Consider the following 13,564-nt stretch of genomic DNA (forward strand, 5'->3'; position numbering starts at 1 on the left):
AAACAGCATTTCACAAAGTTTATAAAGCTTCTTCTAACTCAACAACTTAACAAATTGAGCGATTTTATAAGGGAGTCTGGATACTTTCTCTCCCTCTTCGTGACTGTAGTTAACATGGCTGCTTTGACCTAGAATATGTTGGTGTTCAAGACAAAAAATCACTCTCGACTCTCGGTCGCAAACAAGACCTGAACTCGAGTCTCTGGAGGGAAAGTGTGTCTGACCCATCCAGCCACCTGTGACTCAGACTCTTCTTGCTATTTATACCACTGCACCTGAGAGGTAACTGCAGCATGGACCACTGACCGGGCTGCTGTAACCGATGTGTTGGAGGTGTGAATGGACTCGACACCTCGGACCACAGATGCTCACCTACAGCCCAGACAGCAACACAAAACAGAAGAACAGCAACAGCAGCTGCATCTCTTTCCGACCCGGTTACTTCAGACACAATACCATACACTTTATTGTCCCCTTGGGGAAGTTTTTTTTTTCTTGGGCTCAGTGCTGCAGTAATAATCAACAGAATACAATATCACCAGTTTTCTTCAAGATTATTCCCCCAGAAAGAATTTCCAGTGTACAATAAATCTTCACTCAGCTGTCTGCTGGATATAAATGTGTGTGAATACAGAAAATCTGGTGAGCAATAAAAGAAGAAGGTAGGAAAACATACAGGTTTGAAGTTTGTCCCAAATCAAATCAGCCACTCGGCAAAAAAAATATAGTTCACTTCTGAAGAAACAAAACTCTGGAATATTTTCATATTTTCACTCAGCAGCAGGTGTTTCTAATAAAATGTGAGAGTATTGTCACCCAGCGGCCTCCGCAAAGCTTCTCTGGGATGAACAGGTCCAGCATGAATCCAGAGGTCGTGCTCACAGATCACAGAGAAGATAAATCCTCCAGTAAACCAACCACTTCCTCTGATTCTCCAGCCAGCTAAATCTGCGAGACCCAAAGCCTCAGACCGCCGCTTGATTACCTGCCAGAGAGACGAGGAGGCCCGATGAACTTAGCAGCTACAATACATTGTTTTTTGAATCAGTGGCAAATAAATTGCATTTGGCTGCCGGCTGGTGTGAAGTTCCCACCCTGTGTGTAGCCGAGGAATGTTTGCAAATACGCTCGAAAAGGCCAAACTCTCCAAATCACACATTTATTTTCTCAGCTTCAACAGGTTTCCCCGTTTCTGTGACATTTATTAACTATTCAGCTCAGCCGGAAATTCAATAATCTGACCTTAAGGACTCGGAGCATATGCATGCAGTGAAAGGAAATGTTTAAATAAAGTGCAATTTATATGCGAAAATGTCAAGTTATGCTTCTTGACACTGTTATTTCTGTACAGACTGCTGTCGAGGTCTGTATGTGTACATGTAGGACAACCACAGACAATATAACACAACGACTACACACAACAATCAGAGTTTCCCATGAAACTGTAGTTTAAGTTATTGTAAAATATCTCCTGATTAATTCAGGCTGCTGCACTGAGGAGAAGGACGGTTGAGTTTTTATAGAAAAATACAATTTTGCATGTTCTTATATACAGTATGAATATCAGATAGATGAATAGCTTTCATTGAGCCAATATCCTGTCCGGATATCTTAAAAAACAGCTGATTTGATGCCACAGAAATGGTTGGAAATGTCTCCAGGTGTCCTTAAATGTATAGACTGCTGTGACTTGAACTGCAGTAGGATGTTTGGCAGCCTCGTTGGTAATAACACCACCTCCGTCCCCTCCACCTCCTGAAGTCAAAGTCACCTAAGAAGCATGTGAACGTGAGATGACACGTTTGCTGCACATCAACCCTGAACGGCTCTGTGCTCTGCAGAAGCTGCTCGCATTAGATCCTGTCCCGATGTCTCAGTAAAAATATCCAGTGGTTTCACGCTTACAAAGGTCTCTTAGCCTTCTCACTTAGCTGTAGCTCCACCACCATCCCCTCCACCTCTTCACATGGAGGTCTGCTCATATACATGTGAACGTGAGGTATATTGAAGAAATGTTGACATGACACACATATATATACGTACATATTTGAATGTATTTATGGTTTGCAGAAACTTAAAATTAGACAGAAAGACAGTTAACACAAGTCTGACACCTGAGGAGGAGTAGCTGTGGTGAATGATCCAGCTGATGACTCACTCATTCAGGTGGAAAACACGAGGACAAAGTTAGAAATTACAAAATATTCTTCAATTAAATACTCGTTTTAATTTTCTTTCACCAAAGTGACAGAAACATATTTTCTCCTGGAATCCTTCTGTATTATTCCAGATGTTATTTGTATCTGTCTGTGAGATTTCTTTCTTCACCCCAATACACTGGAGGTTAATATATTTCAGTTTGTGCTGGTCTCAGCATTGAAAACATACAAAAACTCAAACATTATCTCTTTCCACAGACGGCGTCCTTGTCTCTCTGGATAATCCACAGAACTCGCCGTGGTATTTTTTCATTTAAAATACATCTTCAGTTTATGAACACCATAATCTAACTGTCATGCACCTCCATTTTGTGGAGGTGGAGGCAGAAATTTGAGAGATAGATATCCTTAAAGCTGGAGAAATGAAGGCCAAACTATCTGCATGGACAGATTCCACCTGAGGGACGTGAGAAAATGTCTGTTTTTGTAATTTGGATGAACTGATCCTTTAATTTAGCTTCTTTCCTCCAGCAGACAGACAGCAGGAGCCGTTCTCAGGAGTGTTAAATTCATGGAGGTTCGATCCTGAGCTCACAGAGGCTCACAGAGGCTCCTCTGGGTCCAGAGTGATCCTCCTCCACCCTCAGCGCTCATTATTAATTAAACTTGTTGGAGTTTGAGGCTCCCCAGTCTGCGGCTGCGAGGAGAAATATAAACCTCACATCAATCCCCTCACCGTGTCTCTGACTGCTGCAACATTCTTAATTGAAAACGCCTGACTGACTGCCATTTAAAAAACGGATGATGGATTGATCAAGCCCAGACACTAGACGGCATCCCCTCGCCGCTGGGCGAGGAAGACCCTCAAATCCACGGTGAGGATCTTGGCGCCGAGCAGAGTTCATTTGGATCCTCGGCGAGCTGAATGAGCACAAGCAGCCTGGCAAATTGAATTCTCACTCATAGGAAAGGTTTTCTTAATTGTGCATGACAAATTGTCCGAACAGAAAAAAGGAAAGTTCAATTAATCATGTCGGCCAGTTGTTGTGTTTCTGTCCGTCCGTTTGTCTTTCCAATCTCAAGAAATCAATTTCTGCTCATCCAGTCGGTCCGGTTCAGACTGCCCAGTGAGAAACCTGCTGCATCTTACAATCAGAGGCGTTCTGGACCAGTTTAATCTGCTTCTCACGAGAGTTAAACACATGAATCATTTCTCTTTGTCCTTTTTTCTCTCTCGCCACACAGAAGGTGATGTTGAGAAGCTCACCACACGGTCCTTCAACAGCAGCTCTGGAGCTTTCACATGGTCTTCATCAGCAGACGGAGGATTTGTCTCTGTTCACATGTCTGTTCTTTACGAGCGCTTTAAGAGCCTCTCCTCCATGTTGATGAAAGTCAGGTGAAGTCTCGTAGTCCACAAAACATTTCTGGAGCTTCACAGTAAAACAGAGTTGCAGCATTCTGCTGAACACCTGAAGCAGCTGGAGACTCAACAAAAAACATTCAACATCATTCCCAACGCTTTTGAAATTGTAGGACGGGTCGGCCGCCATCCCAGAGCATCAGTTTTTGTTGAATTGGTAATGAGACTCAAAAATGATCTTTTCTTACAAGTAGCAGCTTTAAATGGCAGAAGGAGCTCGTCTCTGGAAGCCCGGAGGTCCTAAATTGGTTTTAAAAAGATGTTATCTAAACCCAAAGCCTTCAGTGTAGCTGCTGAGCTAACAGAGTTAGCACCTGACCGAAAGTCAAGGCTGTTATAACGTCTTTTCAAATCTGTTTGGGACCTCTGGCCTTCTGGAGACGAGCTCCATCACAGCTGTATGGAGCCATTTAATTATTTATTTTTCTCCATATATGGAAATTCAAAAAATGTGTTTTGATATGTTGAAATTTTAGTTCACATATGAAAATATTCAATTTACATGTGAAACTGTAATTTTCGAATATAACATTTTTTACTCTGGTGCAAGAAGTCCTGCACAGACTGTGATTGGCTGATCAGGTGACAGCAGGACGGTGAGCTGATCACGTGATCAATTAAAACACGTGTGACGAAACAAAGACAAGTTGTCGCGTGAGGTGACTGGATTAATAAAGTGCCACTTTTATTAGTTTGTTAGCCGCCAAACTGGCTGAACAAGACACAACATGGAAAATAAATCCGTGTTTGGACGGAAGAAGCCGCTGTCAGAGGAGCCGGAGGTGCGTGCGTCAGTGTGAGGAGGTAACACATCAGCTGCGAGCGACACTAACATGGCGACCCTGAGGACAGCAGCGCACAGTAGAGCCGCTCCGGGTGAAGCTGGAGGGCTGCAGGACCCTAAAACCAGGCTGAAACATGTGCCGAATTTACAAGAAGGCCCAAATGATTAAGAATTTGTTAAAAACATCGCTTCACAAAGTTCACAACATTACTCCTTACTCAATAACTCACAAAATTGAACGATTTTCTAAGGGAGTCTGGGGAATTTCTCCCCCCTCTTCACCTGTAGAAGCTGATTAGGACCAAGAGGTTGGACAGTAACTTAAATGATGATGATGATGATGATGATGAGGACAATCATCCATCTTTACACACTGTACACACTCTTTCATCTGACATCACATTTCTCAGCCTTTTTAAAGCGTATCTGAAGATAATAGTTGTTAATTGTGAATGTCACCACACTTTCCTGATGCTGAACGAGGTAATTAGCAGCTTTACTGTCACAGACTGAGCTGCTCTTCTACATCTTCTAACATTTACTGGATCCACTTTATGTAACGTTGTCACATGACTGAGCCTCAGCCTGTCTTTGGAAACATGCTGCTGCTTCATCAGCGTTGGAGCAGAATGGAGCTGTTTTCTTTTGTCTTGGTTTTTTATGTATTATTTTGGAAACAAAGAGTGATGTATTGTAATTTTGCATTGTCAGTTAATTGTGTGCCTCTGTGTAAAAATAATGACTGAAAACTGCAGAACGTAAATTTAAAAAATCCACATTCAGTGGTGTCATAAAAGCTCATTTTCAACTCCAAACTGCACAGATATTAACATTACCACAAAAATATGCCGGTAAAGGAAAATTTACTGCCAACTTTTTGATGATTTATTAATAGTTTCACTCATTTTTATGCCAAAATGTCAAATATTAGCTTTATAAATGTGAGGATTTGCTGCTTTTCCTGGAATTTTTATGATGAGCATTTCTCACATTTTTTTTCTTTACATTTTGCAGACTAACCGGTTAATTATGAAGACAATCTGCAGATTGCTAATAAAAACAGTCATTAGTGTCAGCGTAGCTGATTGATCTCAGAGGTTAGCGTCCTCTCCTGCTGTGATGTTTGCTGATATTTGAGATGAGCATCCACTGATCCTCTCTCTCTCCTTGTTTCCGCCAGGCGCAATATTTGAGGAGAACGCATTGCGGGACGATGAGGTGTTCCAGCTCGCCGTGTCTGACCTCAGTCTGAGTGATGACATCCTGCAGAGCGAGAAGATCACACACTCTATTAAACTCATCGAGCCCAACAACCCGTTCCAGGCGGTGCAGGAAGGTAAGGCGGCTGTGTGGAGTGTGTTTACACCTTGTGACTGCGTGCAGCGCTTTCTGCACACCTGTTGTTGCTGCAGCGTGTGTGTGTGTGTGTGTGTTGGCTTGTTAATCTATAGGTGGTGCTGGTTCTGTCTCTTGGTGAAGTATCCTCACAGCTAACGACCCAGGTGTATCGACCTCCTAAACGTTGCTTAAGTCCCGGCTGCTGCCTGCTCTGGTTCTGCTCTCAGAGGACGCTGTTGCTCTTTGATGCTGCACCTCGCAGCCTCTCCTCCTCCTCCTCCCTCTGTCTTATCCTCTCCTCCTGAGACTGATTCTCTCTATCTCAGTCTCTCTATCACTCATTTCCCTTTTTTATTTTTTGTCTCTCTCTCTCTCTCTCTCTGGCTGGACCCTGATCTCTTCTGTGCAGAGGAAGCTAGGGGGAAGCACTGAGTCGAGCTGCATTGAGTCCAGCTGTAATTTTCCATATAATTGCCTCCAAAGAGGCTGGCAGGCCTCTCGGCTTTGAAAAGAGCTAATCTGATGCAGAATGAATGTGTTTATGTTCCAGACGAGACAGTGATGGTGTTCAGGATGAAGTTTAAGCTGGAGGATGCTGATTAAAGTGATAATGAAGATGATTGTTGTGATGATAATAGATATAAGTGAGATTGATAATGATGCTGATGAATGTTAAGTTGATGCTGCTGCTGATTATGTGAGTGTTGAAGCTGGAGATCCCCGTTGTGATTAAGATGATGACTGAGACAGTAATGCTGACAATGATGATCATTAATGCATATTAATATCTGTTGTGATGAAGATGATGCTGATAAAGATGTGGATGTGTTGATGAGGGGGAAGATTTTGTTGTTGACGCTGATGAAGATACTGATGCTGATGAAGAATAAGCAGGAAAATAACGAGACAACTGAGGAAACAAGAGAAAAATTGTTTTAAAAAAAGTATGTAAAGTGTATATGAATGAGCTCAGAGTCTTTGTTTCCTCACGTGAGACGTTGACGTCAGTTAGGTGTTCACATGGATTTCTGCAGAGCTCCTCAGTTTTCCTGCCTGTTCAGTAATCGGTAACACGTCCTGTACATGACAACAGTGTTGTTGTTGTATCATGTGTGATCGCTCCGTCAATATTCAGCCACCTGAACAAATCTCCTCCGCAGCGGGAAGCCCAGAGTACGTCGGACCGCTCCGAGTGGTTCATGTTAACAGATATCGACGTGGCGAGTGCGATGACACACTTCACTTCAGTTTCTTGCAAGGTTTTTCACTTAAAGCGCTGATTGTAAAGCCCGGAGCGGAGGCAGGTTGTTCGAGCTTTCATTACAAAGCCCCCTGACATCATGTGTTTTTGTTCTCTCAGCTGTTACCCAGAGAGAAGCTGTAACATCAGCTACATTAGATGCATCAGCAGGAGGCCAGAGGGCCGAGGTCAAAGCATCTTGATGAGTCCAGTCGTTGCATGTATGAATCTTAAAAGACAGATTTTATTTGAATATCTTTAAAGAGCAACAATGATGATGTTTACAGATTATTCAGTAAGATCAGTAATTGTATTTTTCCTGCAGTTTATTAACAAATCTTTGCGATTCATTTAAGTCACATTTTGTGTTCATGATCTCCAAACAGCGACGCGGCCTGAAGCAGTGAGACAGTTCATAATCTGACTCTGACTGCTTTTATTTAAAGGGGAACAAGTTTCTCATCGAGCGAGACTTCTTGAGTGAGACTTTACTTTACTTAACTGTGAGGTCTCTCTGCAGGAATCATTTCTGTAACGTTGTCAAAAACATGCCCTCTTTGGTGGCGTAATGTCGGCAGTGGAAGTTGCACCGAAAGGATTACGATGGTCATTGCAGCTGCGTCACCAGAATATGGAATTCCCCTTTAAGCAGCTCGGTTATGTTGCAAAGAAAAGCAGCCTGAAACACAAAGATAACGAAGATATTGATGATTATAATTTTTTTCTTGTATCATTTTTCCCTCGTCTTCTGACTCCTGAGCTGCTGTTAACAAGTGAACGTCTCTGGGATCAATATAGTCTTATTCTTCTATCTTACTCTTCTTCTTTTCTTCATATTCATTCATAGATTGCAGCATGAGTTGTATTCCTACTTCTTCATCAGACATGATGTAGTTTTTTATTATTGACCTTTTTATCTGCGCTGTGTTGACTGTTTCTTGTTTCCAAGGATGTTTTGTCTGTTGATTTTATTCTCTTTATACTCCAAGTCTTTACATCAATATACTTCTGAGTAAAGGGAAAAGTGTTATCAGGATGAATATCTGCAGACTTCTTCACAATATTCGATGATGAAAATCATATTTGTAGTTAAAGTTAAGTGTTAAAGTGTAAAATCAATTTCCTCAGGCTGTGTGTGTCTGTGATGGTGCTTTATTTCTAACACGCAGAAAACTCATTAAAATGGTAATACCATGGTGACTCCTGCTAAGTGTAGATCACGCTGGTTAGCGGCTCCTGTTCCAGCAGCGACTCACGAAACAACAGCCTGTTGACATCTGAACCTTTTGTCACGGATATAAATAAAAAATCTTCCAGTTCCTCATTAGCAGCACGACTTGAAGTGTGCGGAGGAAATTGCATTGATTAAAGTCAGGCTGAGAGGAAAAATGTTAAAAGCAACACATGACAGCTTAATTTTGTTCATCACCAGCGCTGACGCAGGCTCACACAAACACTCGAAATCCAGATTCACTCGACTCTTTGTCTGTTTGTTGCTCATCGCTGTGCAGCCGAGGTGAATCTGTCAGTTAGTCTGGTGTTTATTGGCCAGTATTTTCCCTGTCAGAGCTTTGTTGTCACCTCAGTGTACCTGAACAACCCACGTCTCTGCAACCCATGTGTATAAATTGCAACTTTATGCTTCTTTATGTCAAATTTTATGTGGTGACAATGCAGTCCGTTCTGGTGAGTTAACGTTTATTCTGGTTGTTCGGAGCTTTGACATCTTGTATTTTTGTTGCAGTTTCTGTCGCTGGCTTACGTCTTCTCATCTCTTCTTCTGTGGCCTTTTTATTTGACACAGTTTGGAAACATTAGGGATGACTTCCTGTACGGAAGGAAAGAGCCACCACAGCTTATTTGATATCAATGAAAAGCTGCTTCAACATAAAGTCAGCAGGCTGCCAACAGATATTACTCATTTCTAATTAGTATTGATGAACAATCCAATGAGTCATTTGGTTTTTAAAGACGTTGGAAAGCCGACCTCCACTTTCACGACCCAAAGAAGAAGTAACCGTGATTTTTTTTCTTCATCTATCTCAGGTCTCGCTCTTTGAAAGGTCGTCGGGTTGAGTCAATGCGGAGACACGAACACACTTCTGGTTATTGTCCGAGCCTGATCCATGTTAACGAGGTGTAAAGCCGGCTGCTCTTTGCTCCGGACGACACAAACGTCATCTAATTTCATTTCCTGCTCACCAGCTGGTCTCAACCTCGTCCCTCGACTCACGTCAAGCAAAATACAGAACTGAGAGACGTCTAATCATTTAATTATAGACAGAAAAACAAGTTAATATTCCCCCGAATATGATGATGCTCGCCCAAACCTCCTCTGTGTGCTGAGACATGTTCATCGTCATTTTACTTTTCCCTTTTAAAACAAATACATGTTTTAGGATGTCAGTTCAAGTGGCCTCGACTTTAGGTGCCTGAAATTAAATTAAATTGAAGGTTATGCTTTTTAAATAAAGAGAGAGAGAGAGAGAAGAGAGAGAGAGAGAGAGAATATAAGGTCAGATACAGGACGAGGGAGAGATATTAAAGATAGAAAGACGAGAGAGGAGGGGGGAGAGAGCGAGGGAGGAGGGGGAGACTGTGATCAATACATCTTGGTGCAAGGTTGGTTAGATGACAGCGTGTGTGTGTGTGCGTGTGTGTGTGTGTGCGTGTGCGTGTATGTGCGTGTGTGTGTGTGTGTGTGTGTGTCCAGCTGGTTTCTCTCTCGCCCTGACCTTTTCTCAGAGCTCCCATGATCCTCGGTCCTCAGAGACGCCGATGACAGCCCGAGCTGTAGTGGATTATGGGTAATGAGAGAGGGATTCACACCCAGCCTCGAGTGTGTGTGTGATGTGTGTGTGTGTGTGTGTGTGTGTGTGTGTGTGTGTGTGTGTGTGTGTGTGTGTGTGTGTGTGTGTGTGTGTGTGTGTGTGTGTGGCATTGGGTGGTTGGCATGGCAGAGGTTCAAGAGCAGCTCAGTTGTTTTCCCTCTTGTCAGCTGATCTGACAAAAACACTTCAGACTGGTTTGATACTGAGAGACTTCACCAGCTGTGTTTCTGTCAACGAACTTTAATTCCACTTTTTTTTACGCGCATGTTTTCCGCTCTAAGAGAAGAAGATGATGAAGAGGAGGCTCTGTCCGTGTGGTCGTCCAGGATATTCCCATAAATTTCCCTTTGTCAGTTTAATTCCCACATTTTCCTCTGTAGCCCAGTGTTCGCTCCAGACTGCTCGATGGAAAAGCTTCTAATTTTAATCCTTTATCATTTTTGCGACATTTTAAAGGCTTGCTTCAAATTTACTGAACAATTAGATGGAAACAGAACTACTGTTGATGGAAATATGATTATTCTGATCATTTTCATGCTTCATAGATTGTCACCAGCCACGACAGGGTCGGCTGGAAATGTTTCCACCTGGTGACTCCCTGTTAACCCCGTGATCGATGTGAACATGGTGACAACATGTAGCTTATACAGCAGTGGTTCCCAAATGGTGTCCATGTCTGCAATGGGATTTTCTTAAAACCATACATTATTACTACGTATACAACTATAAGCAACAATTGAGATTTTAATTTACTATGTCAGTACTTTGTACACAATGCACCAGTATGTTTGTCATATTTGATTTGGCATTAGTTGATAGAAATGAAGGCGTACAGTGATTTTATATCTCCTGTTATAGAAGCCATTTTGGACAGATATGAAAACAGCTGTGACTTGAGATTATAACTTGTCCTTTGATATAACTTGTATAATTTACTTTTGATACTTGCTCAGCTACTGTAAGACTCAGATAATAGTCATATGGTTGACTTACACTTGCGTCTTGTATCGTCTGCGTAGAGGAAATATGAGTTAGTCATACTAGTGATGCATAACTATCTTGACTGGACTCTAAAAGAAGGCAGCTAGCTAAAATCTTTTTCCATCGACGACTAAAATTAAATCTAAAGTGAAATGAAAACCGTCCAACCGTCCTCATCCGTCCATCTGCTGTGTGAAAAGAGCTCCTATCAGCAGCACAGCCGGTCTAACTGGTGACCGCTCGCTGGTGTTTTCTTCCAGTTCTTTTCACCACAGAGATTTCTTTGTCACAATAGAGGCTGTTTATCCAGATAGGAGTAGCTCTTCATCCACACAGGCAGATATGCAACACTTCAGCCTCCAAAGGAAAATCTCACTGAAACCATCTGTCAAACCAATCCGTTCGGATTACATGCCTCGAGTTTTTCAACAAAGAGGCTAAGACAGAAAGCTGTTTCTCCACCAACTCTAATCCTTTTAACACGTATCAGCTGAATTTCCTACAAAGACGTCCTGTTAGCTCGTGTTTGTTTGCCTTCACCGACGCTTCAGCCTCGACTCTGTGACCCGCTCGCTCGTTAGACGGATATAATCTCATGAACTTTTCTACACTGCTCACTTTATTCTTTAATTGGCTTTACAATTCAAACAAATTAGGCTAATTGTCTTATTATGATTGTGTCCGGCTCAGCTCAATTACTGTCTAATTAGAGGAGAAATGACTCGGCTCGGGAGTCAGCAGTGGAATGTCATGTTCTTCATTTTCACTTTATTCCTCTTCACATTTTCTGCTTGTTTTATTTCTGACCTTCTCGCCTTTTCTCAAACTCTGGACTTTGTTCCCTCGTCTTTCCTCCTCTGTTTTTTCTCCCGTCTTTCTCTGCATTTCATTTTTTCTCTGCTTCTTTTTGATTTTCTGCCTGTTTGTTTTCTTGCTTGTATTCTCTTGTTCTTGCTCTCCATGTTTCTTTCATTTGGGTTCCTCACAATGTTTTCTGATTTGTCTTTGTGATGCCGTCTTTGGTATTTGATGTGGTTAACCCTCAAAGACCAGAACAATGTTAGGGATGCATGACTCTTCTGTATTTATTTAGTTTTTCACTCCCTTTTCTATCAGTCGGCATCGAGTGCCATACGTCATTTGATTCAGGAGAAGCTGAAGTTTCAGTCCGGCTTATTTAAAGTACAAATTTTACATTTGCGTTGTCTGAGAGTGGATGAATTTACTAGAGTTTTAAAGAAATCTGCATCAAAGACTGGGTGGAAACTCAGGAAATGTATTTATTTATCTTTTATTTAAAAAGATGGACTTCCATATTAATTTTTTGTCTCCAACTGACCTTTCCTAAGCAAGTTACAGCCATTTATTATTTTCTTATTTTAGGTGTTTTTCAGTGAAAAACGGATGAAATCCTATGTTTCATTTACAGACCAGATGTGTCCAGAAAAGTCTGAAACAAGACATGTGTGACACCATCAAGAAGGTGTTTTACTTGAGTTTTTAAAGCATATGGATTTGTGGTTTGTAAGTTATTCAACATCGTAGCACAACACCTCTGGGACGCAGTCTGAATTTTGGACCTGAGACATTTTGTTTTTATCTCAGGACTGAACCTTGTGCTTCTCGGGGGGGGTCACTGTCTGCAGAAGACCTCCAGCAAGAGACGAGATAAGATTAAAGATTACGTATGCTGTGGGGAATCGTTGTACGGAAGTTAAAGCACAAAGTAACAAAGACTGCAGCTATAAAATAGAATATCAATATCAGAATAAAGACAATGGCAGTAATATAAAAAGATATACAGTGAGGATAAATAGGATAATACTAACTCCTGGAGACGTACGCACACTGAGACACACTTAAAACACAAGCGCATACAGAGAAATGAAGATAAACAAACACACGCGGGCACGCACACACGCGGGCACGCACACACACACACACACACACACAGAAATGATTAAATTTGCTTACATTTTTCAGCTCTTATCTCAGCGTCTGCCAGAGAGGATGACAGTTAAGTTTTATAATGCCTGTTAATGCCTGCTGAACAACATGATATGATCTGTGTGTGTGTGTGTGTGTGTGTGTGTGTGTGTGTGTGTGTGTGTGTGTGTGTGTGTGTTAGTGTGTGTTGCCTGCCTGTCTGTATTTGTTTGAGTGACAGCTCCTGCTGTTAGATCCCAGCAGACAAATTGGCCTCATCTGTCCCGCAGCAGCAGGTTTACACACAGTGACGACTGATCGGGATCAGAGAGAGAGAGTGTGTGTGTGTGTGTGTGTGTGTGTGTGTTCATGCACTGTTAACAAACACCAGTTTTCCCACTGCTGATTTTTACAGTGAGCGACTGTAATTATGCGTTTGCAATGCATGATGGGTACAGGAAGCTGCTGTGAGTTTGAATTTAAGCGTCTTACTGAAGCAACCAAATATAAATGAAAATATTGTAGTTTTACGACAAGGTACACATGCTAACGAGGCTAAAAGGTTAACATCCAAACAGGCTAACATGCTAACAACAGGCTAACGGGCCTACAAATAGTCCAAGATACACATGCTAATAACAGGCTAACATACAACATGCTAACAGGCCTAAAAGTGGTCCCACAAGGTATAACAATGTAATTTTACATAGAAATACTGTATTCTCACATAAAATGTGTCCTGTTAATGCAGAAACACAACATATTACTGTGTTTATCTAGATTACTATAAAATAATTACTGTATTCTACTGTGAGTTTACTGCGAGTAAAGCCAGTAATTAACTGTAAAATTACAGAAATAACTCTTTACAGTGTGTTTGTC

At 41.8% G+C, this 13,564-nt stretch overlaps 1 protein-coding gene across 1 annotated transcript in view; it reads left to right on the plus strand.

Moving 5' to 3' along the window:
* Positions 1–4,415: 4,415 nt before the first annotated feature.
* The window catches only part of grid1b (glutamate receptor, ionotropic, delta 1b), a 455,566-nt gene continuing 446,417 nt past the window's right edge, over positions 4,416–13,564 (plus strand). Inside the window, exons 1-2 of the mRNA XM_073489190.1 lie at positions 4,416–4,443; positions 5,547–5,702. Of these exons, the coding sequence (XP_073345291.1) occupies positions 4,416–4,443; positions 5,547–5,702 (184 nt within the window). The remainder of the gene's footprint in view (positions 4,444–5,546; positions 5,703–13,564) is intronic.

This window comes from Pagrus major, chromosome 20, assembly GCF_040436345.1.
Source record: "Pagrus major chromosome 20, Pma_NU_1.0".
Taxonomy (NCBI): domain Eukaryota; kingdom Metazoa; phylum Chordata; class Actinopteri; order Spariformes; family Sparidae; genus Pagrus; species Pagrus major.